This window comes from Pongo abelii, chromosome 3 (genome assembly GCF_028885655.2).
Source record: "Pongo abelii isolate AG06213 chromosome 3, NHGRI_mPonAbe1-v2.0_pri, whole genome shotgun sequence".
NCBI lineage: Eukaryota > Metazoa > Chordata > Mammalia > Primates > Hominidae > Pongo > Pongo abelii.
Genome location: NC_071988.2, coordinates 127451184 through 127476058, shown reverse-complemented (window position 1 = coordinate 127476058; position 24875 = coordinate 127451184). Strand labels below are relative to the sequence as shown.

The following is a 24875-nucleotide window of genomic DNA, read 5'->3' as shown; positions in this document are numbered from 1 at the left end:
TACTATTTGCAAATAAATATTTGTAATATTGTTTGAGAGCATGGGTACTAATACACATATTATAAAATTTAATAATTTAAAAAGACTTAGTTGTTTCTAAGTCTTTTAAAATTCTTTCATTAAAATCTTGTTTATACTATTAATTTTTATATCTAAAGAAAAATAGTAAATGAAAAAAATAAAGCATTTACTAAGCAAAGATAAATGCTAACTAAGCCCTTATTGAAATATCACAAAACCATGAATTTATGCAGTTTTAATGCATTTCCAATATCTGATTATTCTGCTTTCCTCTCTAGCCACAATATTTTTTAAATTTTTTTGTGTGTATACTGGAATGCATTTAACACAGGAGTTAGAACCTCTGATGCATTTAGTCTGATTTACCTAGTGACAATACCTCTATTACTCTCCTAGGCAAATTATTCTCTTCAGAGTGAATCTACTTTTAATTTAACCTTCTAAGCAATTTTAATCCATTTTCTATACACCTTGACAAGGGTAATTATGAAAGGAAAAAAAGCCATTATAGATGTATTATGAAATGTAGAGAAAAATTTCACTTCCAAAGAGATATATACATTTTTAGGTGGCGTTAGTAAATTATACACTTGGAAGTTACAAGAATATGCTAGAGTGATTTAGCATCTATAAGTCATGAAGGGCCAAGAGACAGATGGAACAGACATAGGCTGGAAATTCCATGCTTTGTGAGGTAAATAAATGGGTAGCTGTCCACATTTACTTGCTACCATTCTGTCTGGTATACTGGTAATATCTGGACTGGTTTAATGGCTTGTTTCATGGGAGAAGCTCTAAACTTTACCTCAACATTTATGTAAAGTTAAAGCTGCACAGGTATATTTTTAATTTGAATTTTCTAGATTACATGTCTACATTTTCCTGAATTTCCTTATTAACAGCCAGGCTTATAAAAAGAGAAGTAAACTGTAGATCGTGTCTACAAAGGAAATAAATAGCATACTTTTTAGGTTGAAAAAAATTACAATAAACCCCCAAATTTGCAGTAGTCAATATTTAAGAAATAAACTTCACTGGGTAAAAATCAGAAATACTATAAAAGGTCTGAATTACATAAGTTGATAAAAGTTCTACCTAGACAACCGCATGTTTATATGAACTTATGTAATTAGAAAGGATGTCAGTAAGAACCTTCCTGGAAAGTGGTTTGGCAAATGCATCGAAATTCTTAAAGGATGCATAAAATATCCATCATAGTAATAACTGCATTATAACAATGAGAAAAAATGTATGATTAAAAAGTAGGTAAAAGATTTTTAACAGTATTCAGTCAATGCAGGATCTATGTAGTATGGTCTTAACAGTGTTCACATATGTGTAAAATATGCATTTATATGAGTGCATAAATATATAAAAACTAAAGATTTTTGATAGTATTTATCACTTGATAGTAGGCATATAGGTTATTTCTTCTTTATATTACTATGTATTTTTCTGTATTACTATCAAAATGTATATTCCTATCAAAATCAGAAAAAAAATTATTTAAAGCAAATATAAGAAATAGCGGCGACACTAACATGTTCATAAAACTCAAAGTCTACAAGAAATAATAAAACCCTGGGGTTTAATGATCAGGCAGAATTACATATTTTAGGGATTTTTCATAATATCAAATAATAACAATTTGATCCAAAGGTTTAGAAACATGATCAATATACTTTCTCTCTTGGAACCTGAAAATACATGTAAATATAAAATCTTAGCTAAAAAAAATCACAAGGCAATGCTTGTATTTAGAGATTACTAACAAGTTATTTTTCTTTTCTTTTTTCTTTTCCTTCATTGTCTTCTAAAAATGCAGAATAAACCAAGGCTAGTCATGTTCATCAGAATCAATTATTCAATTATTAACCAGTTTTCAGCACTTGCTACTGGGGATTCTGTAGTGAAGAAAACAAAGTTCTGGTCTGATAGAGGAGCCAATGTTATCTCTATTATGTAATGACGAAGTGCTATGAGTAAAATAATATTCATTAATATGCTATATTTCATAGATAATATAAGTATACAAAATTATAAATTTGTTTAGCAAAGAACACAAAATTATCTTTTTTATTTACTCTAAGGCATGCAATTTTTCTTATTTAGCTAATTAAAGAAATTGAAATTACTTGATTACTTACTCCAATATTAAACATCCCAGTAAAATATTCCATATTTGCTTGAATGAACCAAATGTTGCTTAAACCCAGTTCGTCACTTCTCTTCTTAGCACGAATTAATGATAATTCCTTGTTTTCTATTAATGTAACCTAGATTTTACCCAGAAAACAATAGTATATTTAGTTACATAATTCAGACATTAGGCAAAGTATTATTACTATATTTCATAGCTTTAATAATGTAGAACGTATTATATTGAGCCTCTATTCTGTGGCAGGAAGTATGTCACATAATCTGGTACAGAAAGGAAAAATGAAAGGTCTTTGAACTATAGTGATATAGCTTTGAAGCATAGTGATACAAGTGAAACAAGCAATAATAATACAGCGTGGGCCGGGCGTGGTAGCTCACGCCTGTAATCCCAACACTTTGGGAGGCCGAGGCAAGCGGATCACTTGAGGTCAGGAACTTGAAATTAGCCTGGCCAATATGGTGAAACCCCGTTTCTACTAAAAATACAAAAATTAGCCGGGTGTAGTAGTGTGCATCTGTAGTCCCAGTTATTTGGGAGGCAGAGGCAGGAGAATCCCTTGAACCCAGGAAGCAGAGGTTACAGTGAGCTGAGATCGCACCACTGTACTCCAGCCTGGGCGTCGCAGGGAGAATCTGTCTCAAAAAAAACCCAACCAACCAATCAACCAACCAAACAAACAAAAAAACCAAAACCAAAACATCAAAAAATAATAATAATACCGTGTGATAAGCGTTAAATGAAAGACAAACAATGTCAATGGGAGCACTCAAACTTGATGACTATTTTCATGGGTAAGTAACATATTAACTGAGGCCTAAAAAATGAATACAAATCAGTCTGGGGGGCATGGAAGAGTATTTTAGGGAGAGAAACATATGAAGGCCCAAGATGAGAAAGAATATGGCATGTTTGAAGAACTGAGAAAATTGGTACACAATTTCCAGGGCACAATGTGTGTCATGGTGATAGTGGCGATGGGGGGACAGGGTGTGAAGGGTGAAAATGAGGCTGGAGAGGTAAACCGAAACCAGATCATGCATTTATGATAAAAGAAGTTTTAGTAGTCTGTAATGTATGGTATGGATTGGTGGGAACAAGGCCAGAGGGCAGAGAAACCAGTTAGGAGACTCCAGTGATAATCTAGGCAGAGAAGATGGTTTGAATGGAGAAAAATGAAAAGAATTAAGTCACTTTCATCACTATCATTCCTAGTTCTTATTTTGTTCTTATGCTTGTCTGTAAGAAAAAATCCGTTTGAAAAACCTGTTAGACTATACTTGGTGTGAAAGGCTTTCCTGACTTTATTCTAGACAAGATTACTCATTTTTGGTTTCAACCTTTCTAAGCTTCCAGAAATATTAATAAGGGAAGAAAAGATATTACATCCCTGACTCTGCTTCTCAGAATTTTACTCTGTGAGCTCTCTTCCTCCTACTCAATCACAAAATTATTGCATTACTTAATAATAAAACAAACACCTGCCTCTTCTCCCAGGATTCCTTATTTATTTTCCTGTTTATTCTCTAAGAAAAGAAAAATAAAAGAATGCTATTCCCTGTCCCCTCATCATCATTCTGTTACATGTTATTCTGGCCAGTCTATTAGTTCTTCCACATTTTTTTTTCTTCTGGAAGTATTCACTATAACTAGTTCACACCTTCCAGAGAGCTCACAAGCAAAGACTCTGTTGCAGTTGAGTTTGTATTAAAAACAAAACAAAAACAAAAACAAACAGACTTTTATGCTAAAAAGTGGTCACAGTGAGGAACTGATTTAACATGGCAGAAGACTAAAATCAGCACAAAATTCTAACAAATTGTGGCAATGATTGAATACATTATGATATATTTACTTGAAAATATATTTGGTAGTCTCCGAAATATGATGATACGTAAAACTATTAGCAACAGGGAAAAACATTTATGATACAATATTGAATGAAAGCAAGGGATAAATTGTGTTTGCATTTTTAAAATCTGCAACAATTAGCATCCATATGGACAATGACTTAATGAGAACAAGAAAAGCAAAGCACTTGATGGATCAGTATGGTAGGTTTTGGTTTTTTTTTTTTTTTTTTTTTGCTTTAAAAAATTTTGCTATTGTTAATAATTTTGATGCAATGGATCAAAATCAAGATACCAAAAGAACATGCTCAGCAAGTTTCAGAGGTCAATATTTCCACTTAAAAATTATATGGAAAATTAAACTAGTTGAATCATAATTATTTTATTTAGCAATAAAATAGCCATTCCTTTGAAAAATTACTTAAACCTATAAACCTCTTTTAAAAATTGATAACTGTTTTATGATCTTACTTTACTTTTTTTTCCTTAAGATTCTGAGTCTTGGAAGTTTATTTCAAAGAAAAGACAATGCCTGTACCACATATTTGACTTGGGTGAGTGATTAGAAACTCCAAGAGCAGGGATAAACTAAATTTGGCTAGCTGAACTGTATAATTTTAAAATATTTCCTTTTATCTCTTATTCTGGCTTTACCTGACATGATGGCAGCATGTGAGCAAGGACAATTCCAACATGGCCCTGAAAAAGTCAGTAAGACAAACAAGTTAGTTTTGGTCCCCACAGCTTTTCCTCATTCTGAAACCACAATCTTGCCAAATAAAAACGTGATCTTGAATGTAATATAGAAAAGTCTCATAATCTTAGAAAGACTAAAAAGGATGAAAGGAGAGATAAAATACCCCACCACTGCAGAAATCCACAATTCTGTCACCAGGTTTGGCCTGATTTGTTACCACATAGACAAGGTTGTTCAACTGTTGCTGCTTCCTCAAAGCTCGATCACTGGACATTTTACCTGAGAAAGACAAGAGATGAAGACCACAAAACATTACATATTTTGAGGGAACAAGAAGACATGCTTAAAATAGACTACCAGCATAGAGGAGGAGGAGGGGAAGGAGCATACACACACATACATACATATAAAAGAATAAATGATGAATTCCATGTAACAGACTATGAGGGCTAGAGGACTAGAACCCGAGATGAACTTTATTTTTGCTTGTTTTACTTTTATGTCCATTCAACATTTCCTTCAATAGCCATTGAAAGAAAATCTATGGGGAAAAGTATGTCTTTTAAAGCGTGGAAACAATAACTGAAACACTAAGTTTAGGGTCATAAACCAAGTGTCCAATTAAAGTTGGCAGAATGGAAAAAATAACAGTAATTGTCTTCTCCCTTTATCTTTTTTCAGAGACATGTTGTAAAGAGTACCTAATTTCAACACATTGCTTAATCTCCTTATAGAGAGATCCATAATAAGTAAAAATATTTTTATCGCTTAATTGGCACATCCTTGAACTCTTGATTCTTCTGTGTAGGACAGTGGGAAACCTTGAAACAGAGGTGTTACATTGTCTGAAATATATCAATGGTTACTGTATTTAGGGAGAAATTGGATTTTCTGTTTTCTGCTTTGAAGCTTCCTTTCCTCGTGAGTCAGATAGAAATATAATGCAATTAGAGATTCAAGATAGAGCATTTCCAAGTATGAAATGCCTGGGGCCCCACAACATAAAAACATCTTAACTTTCCTTTCAAAACCGCTAGTCAAATCCATGAAAATATCTTCAGAAGAATGAATGAAATTATTTGTTTTTACATATTTCAAGTGCATTCTTTACAAGAGCAAAATTAAGAAAATGTAAGACACCAGATTTCCATGATATAGATAAAAGGGAAAATCCCGATAATCTTTTTGGTTTGATAAAAAATTAAACATACTAAGGTTTCCTTGCTCCTTTTTCCCAGAAAAATGGCAAGACCTTTCTCTTTTCTTCTCTTTTCTGTTTTCCTTCTCTCTTATGTTACTAAGTTAAAAAGCACAGGAAAATATTATTTTAGGAAAGATTTTTAAATGTAAATAAAAAAATCTATATAAAAAATTTATAGCATCATAATTCAGCGATAACATTTTATGTATATGTATGGTTACTTTCAGTTATATTCATAAATTTTATGTGTTCTAGCTAGGTATAAAATATAAAATGTTATATTACAAAATATGAAATATTATAAATATCTTTCCATGTCAATGCGTTTCTTCCTATCTATATATTTTAATGGCTGCATAGTATTCCATTGACTATATATACACTATAATTGAAGTACCCAATTTCCTATTGTAATGATGTGAGCATCATACACAGCTGATTCTTTTGTCACATCCTTAATTATTTAGCATGGATGAATGTAAATTTCAAATATGAAGAACAGTTAAGTCAATACTCTGATGACTTCATTCGTGAAGACAGATTCATGTCGCTTTTAAAAGAACTATCTTCATTTTTCTCTAATAATATAAGTGTACAATATTTAAACACAGAATAAGTAAAAGCTGTAATCCCACCCTTCATGGGTAACCACTCCTAAGAGATTTTTGTCATGACAGCTTTCAAGCATCTAGCAAAACTGAAAGAATCTTAGAGTGAATGCCTTTATACCCTCCACCGAAATTCTACCATTAACAACTTACTATACTTGATTTATCAAACTTCTATCCATCCTTCTATTCATCCAAATATGCCTTATATTTTTATGGCAATGCAGTTTTAATTTGCAGGAGAAAGAATAAGAACAAGAAGAGGGGAGGAAAGGAGGTGTCAGAAGGCAAAAAGAAAAGTCCTTTGAGGCTCTTCAGAGACCTAGAGTAAAAAATACCGCTATTAAATGGAGCCACCATGAAGTAAGGAATGAGCACGAGCATTTCTGTCTTTGCTCTGTTTGTAGATTTCTTAACAGTTCCTAGTCAAAGAATTTTCATAAAAGAAAGTTAAAAGGAATGTTTTTGTTAAGAATAAGGAGATAGGAAAAAAATTATTAAATGGAATATCTAATATCAAGTTCTATACCACATTTTTATTAGAAATTTAGAATTACCTAACTTCCTTAGGTCTGTTTCAAAAGCAAATGCTGATGGAGATCTATTTTTCTTGCTAATACTGCATCTTTGCATATAAAAAAATACATGTAGAAATGAAGGCTGAAAGCAAAGAGGTACTTTTCAGGATTGTGTTTAAGTTGAGAGACCATACGCTGCACACAATATTCACAGAGATTGAGCTAAAAATACAGCAGCATGGTGCTCAGATGCTTTATGGAAAAGCTACCTCTAATAAAGCATTCTCTTTCCCCATTCTAGTTTTATAAATATTACGAAGCTCCAGGAAATATGAGCAGGATCTCAAATATATTCAACAAGGTAAAGAAGTGGTATTTTGGGATACAGTATTAAATTAAAAATCAAATCCTACTTTCTATTTTTATTCAGTATCCTTGTGCCTGAGACATTATTTACAAGCATATAATTACAATCTATTTTTAGCTTGACTAAAAACGATGGATCTCTAGTGTCACGGAAAAAGAAATCTAAGTGTAGAATGTTTTAATACAAATGATGTCATTTGTTCTGCATGCAATTCTTCTGCAAATGAGTTTTTTCTTTGTCTAATTCCAGTTAGGAGGTTCTTGATTAGACACTTCAGTGTGGTTTGCATTGCCAGAAAAGAAAGTACAGAGGTAAAGGAGCCAATTTTTAAGCAAGGGGGAAGCCATGTTAAAACACCAGCATTTTTGGTTCATCCAAAGCATCACATAATGAAAAAAAAAATCACTGGAAAATGTGTACATGTACCACCAGCACACATATTCAGTGTAGTAATTTATGTCCCAAATCAGGCAGCTCTTAATTTTTTGTTTCTTAGCTTAAAATAACAAGTATCTTACAAGTTATAACTTACTTATAAAAGAGTGCGTGGATACTCATTAGATGTCTTTACTAAATATTCTTTTGCTGTTTTGTTTTCAAAACATTTGTTTGAGATATAGCACACCAACAGTATTCTGTGATTTTTTTTTAAAATATGGAGACAAAGAAGGCTAAAACTATGTTTAGAGCTTAAAAACACACCAAAAAGGTAAAAAAATCAAGAGCAAAAGCAAATTTTTTCAACAGAGATCAATGTTGTATACACCACTCTTTTAAAGAAGGTATAAGACAACTGAATAGACAAGGTGGCACTAATAGAACCTTGAACAGGTGAGAGGGAAGGCGACAACCACAAATGTTAATGTTTTCAAAAGAGGTCTGATTAACAGCATTAAGAAAGACAAGCTGATGAATGGTCATTTATCATGCTTTATAGGGCAATCAACAGCAAAGCCGAGGTTCTATCCCCATAGTTGCTATGGTTTTCATGCTTGGAACAATAAGTAAGATACCTACTTATATGCCCAATACTCATCTATATGCAGAGGACGCATCTCAACAGAAATGAATAAGAAGACATAGTTTCTGTTCTTAAGAAGTTAACAGGGTATTTAAGAAGAAGGTGTGTGTTAATTATGTGCAAAAGTATGTGCATTGAAGATAAAATAGAAATGTCTTGAGACATTAGAATGGCCTTTACAGAGACTTGGGCATTTGAGGATCAGAAACTTACCAGATAGAATGGGGATGGGGAAGGCATGCCAAGAACAATATGACATATTTAGGAGAAAACTACAATTAACTCACTTGCACCTAAAAATGAGAGATCAATGGGGGAAGTAGTAGAATATGAGATTGACACGAAAATACAGGCAGACAGTGCCAGATAGGAAATGACATTGCTTGTTGTTTGCCTCTCCGTGTCTTACCGAAAACATGGCCTTGCTTTCATATTTAATGTGCTTAGAGCTGCTTAGGGACAAGTTCAATCTGAATAGACAGCACTGTTAATTTTACATTATTACCAACTAAGGTGTTCTTTTATAATGTTAGTCTGCATCATTTTTATTCTGGATATAGTATATCCTCAAATTAGATAGGATTATCCATAAAATTATCTGGAGCATTGGACCCCAATTGATGCTTTCTGCCATTAAGTGATTTAATTAAAAAATAAAATGGAATCAATTGAACTCATTAAATCATTTTGAACCCCAGTGTTCTAGATCAAGAAATCTTTTGAACCCCTATTAAATTCTCCTCACTCTCCTTCTCAGGCTCCTCTTCCCTTGTTATACCCCTGATGCACTATGCTCACCACATTCTGTCTCGTTGTTCCATAGCTAATCACTGAGCATGCTTTTCCTCAGTATATTACTAAAGTCCCTTCCAAATGTACCCATTAAAGTATCTCTCCTTTGCTTAAATACCTTTACAGGCTCCTCTCTGCCTTAAGAAAAAAATATTGATGTCTTGGCAAGAAAGCAAGGCCTTTAATGATCTGGGCTCTGATTAATTTGCTAACCTCATCTGCTACTTTCAATATTTGCCCATTGTTCCAGCCTCTCTACACAAGTGACATTTCTTTGAATTTATCACACCTTATGAGTTAGTTCCTTTATATAATTTGTTCCCTTTGCTTAAAACCTATCTCCTTGCTTTAAAACTTTAGGAACCCCATCACCTTTCCTTATTCCAGGATGAATTTAAAACATCTCTTACTTTTGTCAATAACAATTTTTTTCAAGACAAAAGAGAAAAAAGTTACTTTTTCAGGCTCGTTGTTACTACCCAAAATAACAAATCTTTTATACTATAAAGTCTATTATTGTTAACCAGTGAAACGACTTATTATAAAATGATACCTAAGTATAATTCATTAAAATAACTCCCCAAAAAACCGTTAGCTGAAATTGCTTCTGTCTCCCTGAAATAGATACGAATATTTTTTCCTGGAACTGCATAAACTTGGGTCCAATTAAATGAAAAGATTACCAGGAGACTGATAAGCACATAAAAGGTTCTCAATAAAAGTTTAATGAATGAGTTTTCTCTGCAGTTATGACAAACTGCATTTCAAGGCATTATGCTAATTTTTGCAGGTACTAAGTGTAAAAATACGTTAGATGTCGATGCTATGCAGGCATTTGTCAAAACAGTAAAACAAGTCAACTATAAAACAGTATTTTAAGTAGGGATAGAAAAGTTTCTGAAAACTTTTGTGAGAGAATAAGAAAACAGCCATTTAAAGCTGTGTAAGTAGACTTCAAAAGCTAGAATGGAAGAACAGAATTCCTAAAGAAACTCCTGAGAAAATACATGAAATTAGGCAGCAACATAAAGTTTACACTGTAGGTTAGGGCAACTTTGTTTAAATTTTGGTGATAACTTGTTGAAAATACAAAAAATCCAGAATAGTTATTTTAATTTTACATTTTTAAAGCCAGTTGGAGGCTACTATCACTAATCCTCTTAGCTGCACTGACCTCAATGTGACAATTTTCTTCTAACAGTGGATACTAATAATCTGATACTCTTCCCCATTCACAAACCCCACAGTTCAGTCTATGAAATCATCAACAACTTAACAGTGTGATGGCATTTTTACTCTTATAATTTTGTTACATATACTATTAGAGTATTCAATAATTAACTAAAAAGAGAGCAGAATTCATTGGAATTCATAATGTTAAAAAAGGCTAATTTATACTTCCAAATTGAGGAATAATGACCTCATAAGTATCTTTCTCCATCATTCATTCAACACATCAAGCAACTAACTTGGCTTATATAGAACTGTTCTCTAAACTGTTAGAGACGTAAAGATATATAACTCTTAGTTTCTATCCTTAATGAGCATATAGTTTGTTTAATTAGTACAAAACATTATATTTGTGCTTAGAAAATGTATTTTATTAATCACATTGTACAATGTTCTTAAAAGAAATTTTAACAGCCACAACTTACAAAAATCCATATATGTTTCATTAAAGTTCCTAAAATGATGGATACTTTCTGCTTATATGATGCTTTGCAATATATTAAGCACTTGCATATTTGATACACCATCTAACCTCAAAACTCTGTCAGGTTGTTAGAGTGGATGACATTTTTCTTATTTTACAAATGAGGACACTGATCACTAAATAGGTTGCTCAAACTTTGCACTTGTTCAAAGACATGCAACTGGTAAGTGGTGAAGCTGGGACTCTAAAGTAGGATTTTTAATGTCAGGTTCAGTCTTCTTTTCAATATGATCTGTTACATCTGTCTTAAACAGATGCTTTTAATTAATTGTGATGTCAGAATTTCAATGTTGGTGTCTTTTTCATGTGTGAGCGTTCAAGGAAATGAGGTGCTTTCTAGCAGGGAAATGAGTGATTCCCTAGTAATTATATCTTAGGGAAAAATTTAATTATTCAGAGTCAATCATAAAATGTATTTTACTTCAGTTTTTCCTCTAAATAAAATTTTCAAGGGCTGGCTTATGAATGAAAAGGATCAATTTAAGTTTCGAAATGTCAGGATTTTAGAATATATTGCTAAGGCATTAGAGGTCTCCTAAGTCACTCTGTTTAATGAACTGACCTTTGGGTCTCACCCTTTCCAGAAAGAGACCATTTCCCCACCTTGGGACTGTAGCAACCTTTTTGATTTTATTGAAAAGTGATATGCAGAGGTTGAGCAATCAATTTGTTGCGAAATCAGATTATCCAGAAGGAAAGAAATGAAAATAGATTGGGAAGATCTTTCATGTTATAGTACTGCAGATGCTGACTAAAAATATCATGCACCTTTCACCCTTCCATATCTAATTCTAAAGCATCTTTTAAAAAGTCAATAACTAAAAACTGTTTAGGCAAGATGTTGGGTTGAGGGACAAAAGTTGAAGAAAGTATAATCACATTTCTTACCAGGTCAAAGCTTCTGCTTTGTTTATAGAAGAGCTCACATACAGTGAATAATAGAAATTGTAAAACCTTCTTATTCCTGCCATTTTTTTCTCTAAGATGAAAAAAAATTTTTAATTTCCGAATACCAGAATCCACAATTAATTGAACACATATATTTTCATTTCATCCAAATACCATTTACACCACACAAAGTAAACATTACTTTGCTCTGGCATTTTGGGGTTTTGTTGTTGTTATTTTAAGTCCATAATATTGTCTAAGTTGCCCACAAGACCAAACTGAAATGTTTTTAAAACAAAAAAGCTAACTGTAGAAAACAGTTTGGTATTTACTTCTTTTCCCTCTTTTTCAGAGGCTTAAGTTAACAACAGTAAGGTGTTTTAATAGTTTTGTTAACTTTTTGAGGCCATTCAAGTAATCCTCAGTTGGCTTCCAATTGATGTTTCACAGTAATTAGGTTAAATATCACTGTAGTAGTCTGAAATGATGCCAACTTTCCCAGAGTCAAGTGATTTTTTAAAAAAATACTTCTTTTGTGCACATGGTGTTCTAATTTCCACTGTGATCTGACCTTATAGGTTTTCTTCTTTGATTTTTTTTGTCATATATTTTATTTTGCTTAAAAAATGAAATGCTGAATATCTAAGGTGACATGGCCCTAAATTCTTGGCAATATTAATACTATATTAAAATATGGTATTCCCATCTAGAGGTGGCATCTATGTCTGTTATTAAATCTCAGCTCCATGACTGTTTGACCTATCTAATACAGAAACAACATGGTGCTCTTTTCTGGCAGCTTCCAATTTTTGTCTTTTGAGATGGTTGCTCTTGGAACACAGAAGTATGCTTTAAGATGTCAAGCCTCCTCTGCTGATGCTGTATGGAGAACAGACAAGCTTTCCCATCAAGCCCTAAACAAACTGCAGAACTGTGAATAAAATCAATAATTGTTATGAAAAGGCATTAAGCTTTGCAGAGGTTATTTATGTGGCAATGGAGCATCAGACAGATACCATAATATTGGCTTTGTAAGAATTAGCATCGTTGAATAGTATCTATTAGGGCACCTATCTACACATGAAATAGTGCTCAATACTATGACAATAATCAAAATAGAGAATGGTTATTAAACTTAAAAGTTAACACTCAAAGGCAGGGCTATTCATACAAGTTACATAGGGTCTGTATAAACCACAAAGGCAGTTTTGCATTCCAGTTCTACCATTCCTTTTCCCTTTCTAAGGATCCTAACTTTATGGGCCTAACCGTAAAGAATGTTAGGATCACAGCAGCAAGGGATGGTGGAAAGAAAAAGACTCTCGGAATGAACCCAGCTACAGGCATGGATAGGGGTGGGAACAGTGATCCAAATTAATATTCAAAAAGGACTCAATCTGGGAAAGTATTGATATCTGCATAGGTCTAATTTGATGGGTGGTACCTAGCAGTGGTAGTATTTATTTTTTTAAATTTATTTTTATTTTTATTTATTTATTTTTTTTGAGACAGAGTCTCACTCAGTCACCCAGGCTGGAGTGTAATGGCACGATCTCAGCTCACTGCAACCTCCACCTCCAGGGTTCAAGCAATTCTCCTGCCTCAGCCTCCCGAGTAGCTGGAATTACAGGTGCACGCCATCACGCCCGGCTAATTTTTGTATTTTTAGTAGAGACAAGGTTTCGCCATATTGGCCAGGCTGGTCTTGAACTCCTGACCTCAGGTGATCCAACAGCCTCGGCCTCCCAAAGTGCTGGGATTACAGGTGTGAGCCACCATGCCTGGCCAGCAGTAGTGTTTAGCAGTGCTCCAGCCAGCAGGGTTTAGGAAAAGGGAAAGACACAAAGGGCTAGGCAGAGAAAGCTTGCACTACAGGAGACATGTGGGTGACCATATCTTATCCTATGTAACAATGGATGTAAGATCTAAAATAGCAAGACTATACTCAAACTATACCAGTTGGGAAGTCTGAGTCTGCTGAAATAGGTATACTGGTTTAGGGCCTAGGTAGGGCAGGGGAAAGCATTTTTTCTGAAACTGAAATTTTGAATCTCTCTCTTTTTCTCTGGTTCTTTCATTACAACCTCAACAGACTAGTTCATTAATTTAGCAAATTTTTTTAAAGCACTTATTATATGCCTGGCCCTGATCAAAGTGCTGGAAACAATGGAGAACAAGGGTGATGTTTACATTCCAGTGATGGGAGTTTTATAATAAAAAATTAAGTGATGATATGGAGGAAATTAAAATAGAATAATATGGTTGAAATTGACTAGGTGAATATTTTATATTAGGTAATCTTGAAGCCATCATTGAGCAGGTAACTGAATTGAAATTTGAATAAAAAGAAGAAGCTAGCCATGGGAAACAAGAGAAAAAGCACTCCATATAAATGGAACTGCTGATGCAAAAGTCTTTAGGTAGAAAAGAGCTAGGGTTTGAGGGAGATCATTACAACTGTGTATACTTACACTCATCATGAATGTTGGTTGAGTGTCTGAAATGCTTGGGACCGGAAGTATTTTGGGTTTCGGAAATTTTTTTTCTGCATTTTGGAAAATTTGCAAGTACATAATGAGATATCTTGGGGATGGGTCTCAAGTGTAAACACATAATTTATTTATGTTTCACATATACCTTATACAAATAGCCTGAAGGTAATTTTATGCAACATTTTAAATAATTTTGTGCTCAAAACAAAGTTTGTGGTAAGTACTTATGCGTGGAATTTTCCACTTGTTGCATCATGTCAGCACTCAAAAAGTTCCAGGTTTTGGAGCATTTTAGATTTTGGATTTTTGGATTAGTGATGCTCAACCTGTATATATGAAGTCCACTGAATGGATATTCTTATGTGCTGGTATTAGCACTACTGAATGATTACAATGTGCTAAGCATATTTTATTTATTATATCAATCCTTTTTCATAACAGCTCAAAGAGGTTGGGTACTGTTACTGCATTATCAGATGAAAAATGTAAACAAAAATAATGAAGTAGCTTGCTTTGGTCACATAGTTACTCCATGATGGAGTCAGGATTTGAATCCTGCTGGTCTCACTTCAAGGTGTGTGCTCTTATCTACCACCCCAGAAAACATAAATCCTTTATTAGTAAAATATTTTGAATAGGACCCAAATATACATAGTAGTAACAATTTCTCTGTTAAATAGTAGTAAAGCTTACTGTCTTTTTAAGAAAAATAAATAAATATAATTTTTTTCTACTTTAGAATGCACTATGCTGCCTCCCCTCTGTATTTATTTCATGTTTTTCTGACACCAGAGAAATTTTCATCATTATTAAACATTATCTTTTTGATAATATATTTATTTCAATCTAAAATCAGCATAAGAGACATGCTAAAGTATATTTTTCAAGGAAATGTCATGTGGTGGGAGTGCTGGAGTTAAAACATATGTATATAAATGGCTTGGATTTAGTAAAAAAATATATATATATTCAAGACTTACCTTAATGGTTATTGTATACCCACAGTAGGTGCTTCTTTTGGCCACAACCTAATTCAGTAAATACAAATTCTCCTATGTCTTCACCGTTTAGACTTTTAAATACAAAAGTAATGGACAATAGCTGATTTAAAACATTGTATACAGCCAGGTATGGTGGCTCACATCAGTAATGCTGGCACTTTGGAGGCAGAGGCGGGAAGACTGCTTGAGGCCAGGAGTTTGAGACCAGCCTGGTCAACACAGTGAGACCCTGTCTCTACGTGAAAATAAAAAATAAAAATAAAAACTATAGTGCGTAAGCATAAACAAGCACACATACACAAAGCCAACTGACCAAATAACCAAAGTAATCACAGCACTCCTGATGTTTACTTGCTAAAGGTATACTTTCTAGATTTTGATGACATTTAAAAACATTTTCAGAAACTCAGAACCAAAGATTCTGGATCTGAAGTAAATTAACCACAGAAAAACTCAGGTGGGATGCGTAAACATTTATCATCAGAAAGATGTCTATTATCTCTCTCTCGTCCTCTCATGGTTTGAAACATCATACTGATACCCAAATCTATACATAGTTCAGTTCACACTGCTCTCTAGAACTGTAGATCAGATTTTCCAATTGCATTCTTAATATATGCCTGTGCCATCCAGAGACTTCAAGCCAAACATGTCCAAAAACTGAACTCTTTTACCATGAAACTTGTTTTCTTCCTGATATTCTATTTGTTAATAATATCATCATCCACTCATCATCCTCCAAACAAAGCCACATCTTCAGTTCACAATTATTTATCACTTGTAATAGTCTTCTAATTAAACACTCAGCCCTAAAGTCTCACCTTTTCATGCCCATTCCTTCTAAAATGCAAATGTGTTCATACTACTTCCCTTCTTAAAAGTCTTCATTGGTTCCCCCACTGCTGATAGGACAGATTTTTAACACTGAGACTTCATCAACTGGGTTGAGCTCACTTCGTGCCACTCCTTTACTCCCATAATCTGATCATTCTCTGGTCAGATGAAACTACCAGTTATTCTTCAAACACACCATATTGTATCATCTTTCTGAGGTTTTAAACATGCAGTTTACTTTGTCATGAATACTAATATTTCAGAAATTTCACACTTGTGGAACAGTAGTCTCTCAAGATACTAAGAGGAAAGAGATATAAAAAGATATTTAGAGAGAAAAATAGTGAGTTCTACCATCAGGTAGCTTTAGAAAATTAATACATTTTCTATTTTTTTTGGAGAATCACAATACCCACCAGCACAGTAAAAGTGCTAAGGAGTCTTGCAGTACAGAAACTGGTTAATCCAGAATAACATAGTATTTCTCCAGATTACTTGACAACTGAATGTTTTTACTATCTAATTATCTTTAGGGACTATTTTAGGAATCTACTTCAGGAAATATTGCTTTATTTACCTCTTTGCCTAAAAATGCCTACTTGCTCTTTAAAATCCAGTTCCAATGAATGCAGTGAGTCAACAAAGACACAGATCAGATTCTTTAGATTATAGACCCTTCCACCTCAGGACAACTGTGTTTCCCAGGGACCTACAGAAATTACTTAAAATGCAAAATTCAGTTATATGCTACTTGGGCTCCTGTCACTGAGAAGGTAATATTAACATAAAGGAATAAAAGGTACCAAAATAATTTTTATTCCTTGAAATTGAGAGCTATAAAAATGATGTTTAAAAGTTCAAATATATTAGTTATTATAATATTTCTTCTTGAAAATTAACATAGGAAAACAACATGACATATACAATGTAAACTTTAAAAATATCCTGAGAACATAAAGTCATAAATAGTGTTCACCATTAAAATCAATCATTTAATTTTATACTGAAATAGCTAATTGCGTATGAGAACTCTTGAAGATAATGCTTAAAATTTAACATTTCTGGATAGCCAATAAAAAAACAGAATATAAACACCTCATTATCTTCTCTGAAATCCATTCCCTGATGTTAGAGACACAGACATGGTAGCATGAGGGCATTTATAAGTAACATTCGTGTATCTGCATACCCACAGAACAAGCATGATAATTTCCTCACTCGTTCAAACAAACCAAGAACTGCTAAAATCAGACTTGAGGTCTTATATATTTCTTCCTATTATTTAAATCCCACATATATATGATACATAGAGAAACCAAATAAATAGAAGAAAAAAATACCAGGGAGATGTTGGTGAGTTAAAATTTTGCATTAGTTTAATCTTATAAACATGTGGCTAGTTTTACTTTTAATTCAATAAAGAGAAGTTAGAACTTTCTCCCTTCATTAGCCAATATAAGACAGGTAGACTTCCTAGAGAATTATGTGGGGCAGTAAAATAAATACTTTGTATTGATGGCCTTTAAAATTCATAAGTGAATGATTTAATAAAAGACTTTGTGCTATTATTTATAATAAAAAAACCTAGGTTAGCATCTAAGAAATTTGTTACCTTTTAAGGAATCATATCCAAATACTGAGAAAAACATGCTGGGATTAGTAGTAGAAGCAGCAACACTATAAATAACCCATTAATTTATAGAACCTAGAAAAACATAATTTCTCACTGAAGTATACTTTGAGACAATGTAAACGTCTTAGGAGGAAAAAAGACCAGATATAAAATTAAGACTTACATTGAAAGTGGAAAAAAAAACAACAACCTGTCTTTACTTGTCATCATTAATAGACTACTAAAAAGAATTTCAACAGTTAATTTAACAAATATTTATTAGGTGCTTAAGATGTGCTAGGCACTGTTTTAAGGGTTGGGTATATTGCAGTCCTTGCTGCCATGGAGTACACATTCCAGTGGGGGTAGATAGGTGATACACACAAAACAAATAAATATACTATATTAGGGGTTAAAAAGAAAAATTAGAAAGGGGAGAAAGAGGAAGGAAGAGTAAACGTATTATAGATAGGCTGACCTGAAAGGGCCTCTCTAATAAGGTGACATTGAGATCTGAATAAAGTGAGAGAGTAAGGTATATGGATTATCTAGGGGAAGAGTTTTCCAAACAAAGAGAATAACAAGTATACAGTAGTCTCCCCTTATCCTTGGGATACATTCTAAGACCTTCAGTGAATAACTGAAACCTTAGATAGTACTGAACCCAACTGCCATCAATCAGACCACATTTCTGCTCATGTCTTCTACCCATGAATTTAAGGACTTTTCCATCTTAACCAAACACTTATCAGACACTGAAATGGCCATAATTTTTGTGGCTTGAGGTACGGCAGCAAAACTAGAATGGATTCTTTTCCCTTCTTCATAATTTCATGGATAGATGTGTTCTTACCACAGATCTTAGCAATCTCAGCATATGAGTTTTTTCTGTCCTTATTAAGTCAACAACTTTTACTTCTTCACTTAATGCTTGCACTTTATAGCTTCTCTTCGGCATATCCAAACTGTCAGCATCATTACTTTTGTGCTTTGGAGCCATTATTAAGTAAAATTTGGACTCAAGCACTGCAATATTGCAACCGTCGATCTGATCAAGATAGCTACTAAGTGACCATCAGGCTAGTAGTGTACACAGTGTGGATTTGCTGGGCAAAGGAATGATTCATGTCCCAGGCAGAACGCAGTGGGATTGTGCCAGATTTCATCATGCTACTTAGAATGATGAGCAATTTAAAAGTTATAAATTGTTTATTTCTGGAATTTTTCATTTAATATTTTTGGGCCACAGTGGAGTGTGGGTAACTAAACCACAGAAAGCGAAACTGCAAATAAGGGAGGACTGCTGCAGTTAGTGAATTCCAGACCGCAGAAGAGAAGATCAAAGAAGTAGCCAGGGGCTACAGTATGCAAAGCTTTTTAATCTATGTGGAAACTTTGGATTCTATTTTGAATTAGATGGATTTGGGGACATTATTTAACTTAAATAGGAAGTCTAACTAGGTCACTACTGAAATAGTCAAGCTAGACATGATAGTTGCTTAGATTAAGATACAGCAGTGGAGGTAGTGAGAAGTGATTTGACTTGAAACATATTTTAAAAACAGAGCTGACAGAATTTGCTGATGGACTGATGTAGAGGGTAAAATAAAGAGACAGGGATGACTCTAGAGTTCTGAGCCTGAGCAATTAGAAAGAATCAAACTGCCATATATTGTTTTGCAGTGGAGGTATAAGGACTAAGCCCTGAGTTTTTCAATGTTTAGAGATTTGGAAGCTGAAGAACTGAAAAGGAGACTGATAAGCGGTTATTCTATTGGTTTCTCAGAGGCAAATCAAGGGGTATTTCAAGAGAAAAATGATCAACTTTGTCAAATGCAGCTGATACACCAAATAAGATAAGGACTGAGACTAGTCTATTATATTTAGTAAACAGAAGTCATTAGTAACCTTGACAACAGCAGTTTTGTTAGAATGATGGGACAGAGGTCTGATTATCATAGGATCAAGAGAGAAGAAGGAAAACTGATACATGTACAAGGCATAATAAAAATACAAAAATCACCATTTAATAATGACCGTTGTAATAACTGATTTGCACAGAAATCATCAACGGATGCTAAAACCATTGAGGAAAACTTACTGGAGAACACGATGGTTTCAAAGTAGCTCCTTGGAGACTATTATTACAAAGGGAAACCGGTATTCTTACAATGAAGAAATCTGACAGACACCATATCAACCAAGTGATCAAACCTAATATAACAAACAATGTGTCAAACTGATACCATGTGCTCCCTGCTGTGGTATACTCAAGGCATACACCATTAGCTCTATAGTATGCTGGCCAAAATGTTTGAGTCATTCTGTTGTAGTCTTGCCAATAGTTTAATTTTCATCTAATAGAGGAAATAGATAAATCCAAATTGAGAACATTCTGTAAAATACTTGGAATAGATTCTTTTTCAAAATGTTAAAGTTAAGAAAGACAAAACAAATTTTATAGGACAGGATCCTATATTAAAGGATACTTAAGATATATGACAATTAAAAACAATGCCTATCTTTGATTGGTTATTGCATATTCAAAGAGAGAGTGAGAGCGCTATTGAACAATTGGGAGAATTTCAATACGGGCATTGTATTCCATAACATTATTATATTGATGTCAAATTTCCTGTAGGTGATAATTGGCTTGTGATTATATTTATATAAGAGAATACCCTTTTTTCTTAGGAGACATATGTTGAAGTATTTTGCGGTGAAATGTTATGATGTCTGCAAGGAACTCTCAAATGGTTGAAGAAAAATGTATATGTCAGATAAAGAGAGAAGGTAAGACAAAATAGTAAAAACTGGTGATTCTATATGAAGGCTACACGGGTATTCATTGTACTACTTTTACAACTTTAAAAAATGGGTAATTTTAAACAAAAGATTGGAAGAAGAGAGTGGAGGAAGAGAAGATGAAGTCATGAATATCTAAGGAGTTTTGTTAAAGTGGAGCACGTAAATGGCGTGGTCGGTGTAGGGCTAAGTGAGGTAAGGGAGGATTTTAAAAAGTGAAAGCTACCTTAGAATTTTTGCTATCTGACTGGCATAACTAAGAAAAACTGTTGAGGACACAAGGGGATGAAATACAGTGCACAGTGAGACATGGGCTTAAATGGGAATAGGATCGGAGGGCCTGTAGTGTATGGACATAGAAACAGATATGTTGGTGTGTTTACTGATAAAATATGTAGAGCTCTTTTTAATTTTTCTATTTTCTCTTTGAATTAAGAGAGAAAGGGAGGAAGTACTGAACATTTGAAGAGAGAAAGAGATGATATGAAATACTTATATACACTAAGTTGACTTGGAAAATCTGTATACGGATGGTACCCACTTCCTTAAACAAAGTTCTATATAATTATAAAGAAGAAAGAAACTCTAAAGCTTACCAAGTCTAACCCAGTTATTTTATAGGTAAAAACATAAAGACTTGGATATTCTTTTTAATTGATAGGTTCAGAGTAGGGAAACAGATAATGTGGAGAAAATAAGCGTGGTTTAATGGCCAAATATAAAAACAGTACCAATAATATAAACCATTTATTGGAATCCTCCTACATGGCAGTACTATGCTAAGAGCTTTGTATACCTTATCTCCTGTACTGAAAACTAACTATAGAAAATTATATAAAGGTCTGCATTTGTCCTCCATTTTCCATATGAATAAAAGAAGCTCAAAAAGTTTAGATACTCTCTCCACAATCAGATACCTATTTTCATTTGTACTGGAGATATCTAAGTTAGTCTTATTTTGAGGGATTCTCAATGAGACTGCAAACTCTTATATTTACTCAACTCTATACCAACTGTTACAAGTCTTTGTACCTAGTAGATTTTCAGATATGTTTATTGAATCAAACACTTCAGTAAACTTGACGCCTATTAAGGACACAGTGTTGATCATCAGACACTAAGGAAAAAGAAGATGAATGAAGAAGGGACACAGGCAGAAACTGAAGTAGTAAATATAATGCAAAATCAGCCTAAGTTTTTTCACTGATTAAATATACAGACGAAGCAAACTGGATTCAATGCTGATTGACATTCTAAATTTCTAACAGATGTAATGGGAAAATTTCTTTAAAAAACAATGTTTCATACATGTATCAACAATAATGGCTTACATAGGGGGAGGGAAAGAAGAAGAGGCAGAAGAATGGAGCCTAAATTACTGGTAATTTATAAATTCTCATATAACAAGGGGAGCTTAAACAGTAAAACTTTCATTGCCTCACTTTAGTGCAATGCCAGTTTTTTAATCCCTTCCTGACCCATTTTTATTCAGCACTGAAAAGGGTACATTGTTTGATTTGGGTATTAGCTTTTAAGGAGATTAGTTTCCAGGAAAAGTAAAGCATTTTGCATAAAAGAGCGATCCTGATACAAGGCATCAGAGTATACTCTGTTCCCAAACCACCTGTTAAAAAACAATAAAAACCAAACAGAATCTTACATTCTATTCCCTCCCAAAATGACAGATGAAATTAAAAATAATTGTGTATTAAAAAATTCTCAATGAAAAATATATTAGAAAACCTTTCAAAATAGACGTGCCTTCTAGAGTTTTAATAAAAGGGAAGCTGAATCCTTTTATTCATAAACAAGAAATGAAAATTAATAGATTTTTTCTTATTCATGAATGTCAATCTGCATTAGATTATTAATTATGGGTTATAATGCAATTAAAATAAAAACACAGTGGAGAAATACATAAAGCTTCTAAATCTTCATGTAATTTTTCTTAGAGATTTCTGGCTTGATCTTAACCCTTCAGAAAAATTAGTCCACATATTCCATATGGGTTTCAGATTAGTTTTTTCTTAGCCCTATCAGTTTTAACACCCTTTTACAATAAATATTTTATAATATCCCTTTTCAATTATTGAATTTAGCTTATTGACCTATGTAATCTAAATAAAAATAAATATAATAGCTGTAATATGAAGGAGAAATAAAATCAGTATTTTACTATGCAGCCATAAAAAAGGAAAGAGACCATGTCCTTTGCAGGGACATGGATGGAATTGCAAGCCATCATCATCAGAAACTAACACAGGAACAAAAAACCAAACACTGCATGTTCTCACTTATAAGTGGGAACTGAACGATGACAACACATGGACACATGGCAGGGGAGCAACACACACAGGGGGCCTGTTGGAAGGGAGGGTGGAGAGCATCAGGAAGAATAGCTAATGGATGCTCGGCTTAATTCCTAGGTGATGGGATGATCTGTGCCACAAACCAACATGGCACACGTTCACCTATGTAGCAAACCTGTGTATACTGTACATGTACCCTTGAACTTAAAATAAAGGTTGAATAAAAAAAGAATCAGTATTTTAGAATAGAATAAGTATTGCAATGTGTAGATGCTCAGTCATGATTACTAGAGGACAAAAAAATGTCCTCCATGAATTTCTACAACACCCTCAGGTATTTAACAGAAACTTCTACAATACCCTCAGGTAATTAACATTAAATAATCATGACATATAAATCCCCTGAATTAGGTGACGCTTTCTCTAAAATTTAACACAGTGTTTTGTTACTGAAATTTACTCTTCACTAACCCAAAGCACCAGAATTTTTAGAAGACATACTATAATTTAGGGGATTATTCTATTTTGAATAATTCCCTTTCATAAAAACCATCTAATAAATACTATTATCCAGTACGCTATTTAATAGAAAAGTTTCTTTATTTAAATAAATGAATATTATTTTAAAAGCGAGCTTCCTGATATAGCCATCTGTTTATGTTTTACATTGTAATAATAACAATAATGAATCACCAATCTGATATTTTTGGAAAATTTCTGATAACTAAATACTACCAGATAACTAAAATATACTCTTAAGAACCAATTTTTTTGGTTCATAAATAGAAATACATTTTAAACTACATGAGTTATAAATAATAATGGTGATGATAAAAACTACTGAACTATCCATTATCCAGCTTTACAAAAACAAAAAATTAGTAGTATTTTTGAAGTCCTATGTGCATATCCCTAACCAACTATATCTCCCTCACCTTTCCCAGCCCTGAAATAACCACTATACTGAATTTTGTATTTACCATTCTATTGGTTTTCTTTTGAGTTTTACCACATAGATATGTATTTCTAATAACATATCATTCAGATTTGAAGTTTCCTAAACTTCATATAAATGGAATTATATGTATAATTCTTGCACTTTTCATACAACAGTATGTTTTCAAGTTGCATCCATGTTGACACATGGAGTTGTGTTTTTTTTTTTTCCACTACTCTTAGTATTCCATTTTAGAGCTATAATATAACATGTCCATTCTCCTATGGATAGTCATTTGGGATATTTCAATTTTTTCTGCTATTACAAATAACCCAAAACATTTTTTACAACTTTGAAATTTCTTGTCAGTTACATGTTTCTTAGCCTTCTTTAAAAAACTTGAACATAATTTCATCTTTTCTTAATGACTGTGTCATATTTATGAGTATCAATTATAAATAATATAGCATTATAATAATGCCCTCAGGTTATAAAGATATACATTCTAATTTTTATGAGAATCAGTAAATTTCGTCTGCTTTTTATACTTTTTCTATCTCCTCTCTCACTCTTAAGCTATTGGCAAGAATTTCTTGATGCTATCAATGTTTATTTTAACATTCTCTACATTCAATACTTCCCCTGTAGAACTGGAGGCCAGCCATTTGAGAATAGTACCAACAAGAAGGAAAAATAAATTATGACTGAAAAACCAAATGGGAGCTTTTCTCGGGGAAATGCATGTTGCCACATGAGACAAAAAATATTGTGAAAGGAACAAAGGTTTTGGTATTTCATATTTGGCCCATTCATTAGCTGTCTGACCTTGTCAAATACTTCTGAGTATTTGCCTTTCATCTGTAAAACGTAAATAACAATAGTATTTGTAGGACTATTGTGAGAAAGAAATAGTACTGCAGCAGAGTCCCAGCAAACCAGTGGCCTTCAGTAAATGTAAGTTGCTTATCCTTCACATCTACTCACCTCACACTAGAGTGTGGGGTGTTTGCCCAACTACTTCAAGAGATCAGAGACTTCTTGGCTTACTCC

General features: G+C 33.3%; 1 protein-coding gene and 1 long non-coding RNA gene across 4 annotated transcripts in view; one reads left to right on the top strand and one right to left on the bottom strand.

The window, feature by feature from the left end:
• The window catches only part of GSTCD (glutathione S-transferase C-terminal domain containing), a 141478-nt gene that overhangs the window by 19644 nt on the left and 96959 nt on the right, over positions 1-24875 (bottom strand). For all 3 annotated transcript variants that reach the window (XM_009240235.4, XM_009240236.4, XM_054554236.2), the window contains exons 6-8: positions 4890-5005; positions 4684-4728; positions 2169-2297 (exon numbers count right to left, since the gene is read on the bottom strand). In XM_009240235.4, the coding sequence (XP_009238510.3) occupies positions 2169-2297; positions 4684-4728; positions 4890-5005 (290 nt within the window). The remainder of the gene's footprint in view (positions 1-2168; positions 2298-4683; positions 4729-4889; positions 5006-24875) is intronic.
• LOC103890477 (uncharacterized) lies at positions 707-12801 on the top strand. The gene is made up of 5 exons (XR_008524665.1): positions 707-858; positions 4521-4583; positions 6776-6898; positions 7355-7414; positions 12635-12801. It is a non-coding gene; the product is annotated as an uncharacterized LOC103890477 (long non-coding RNA).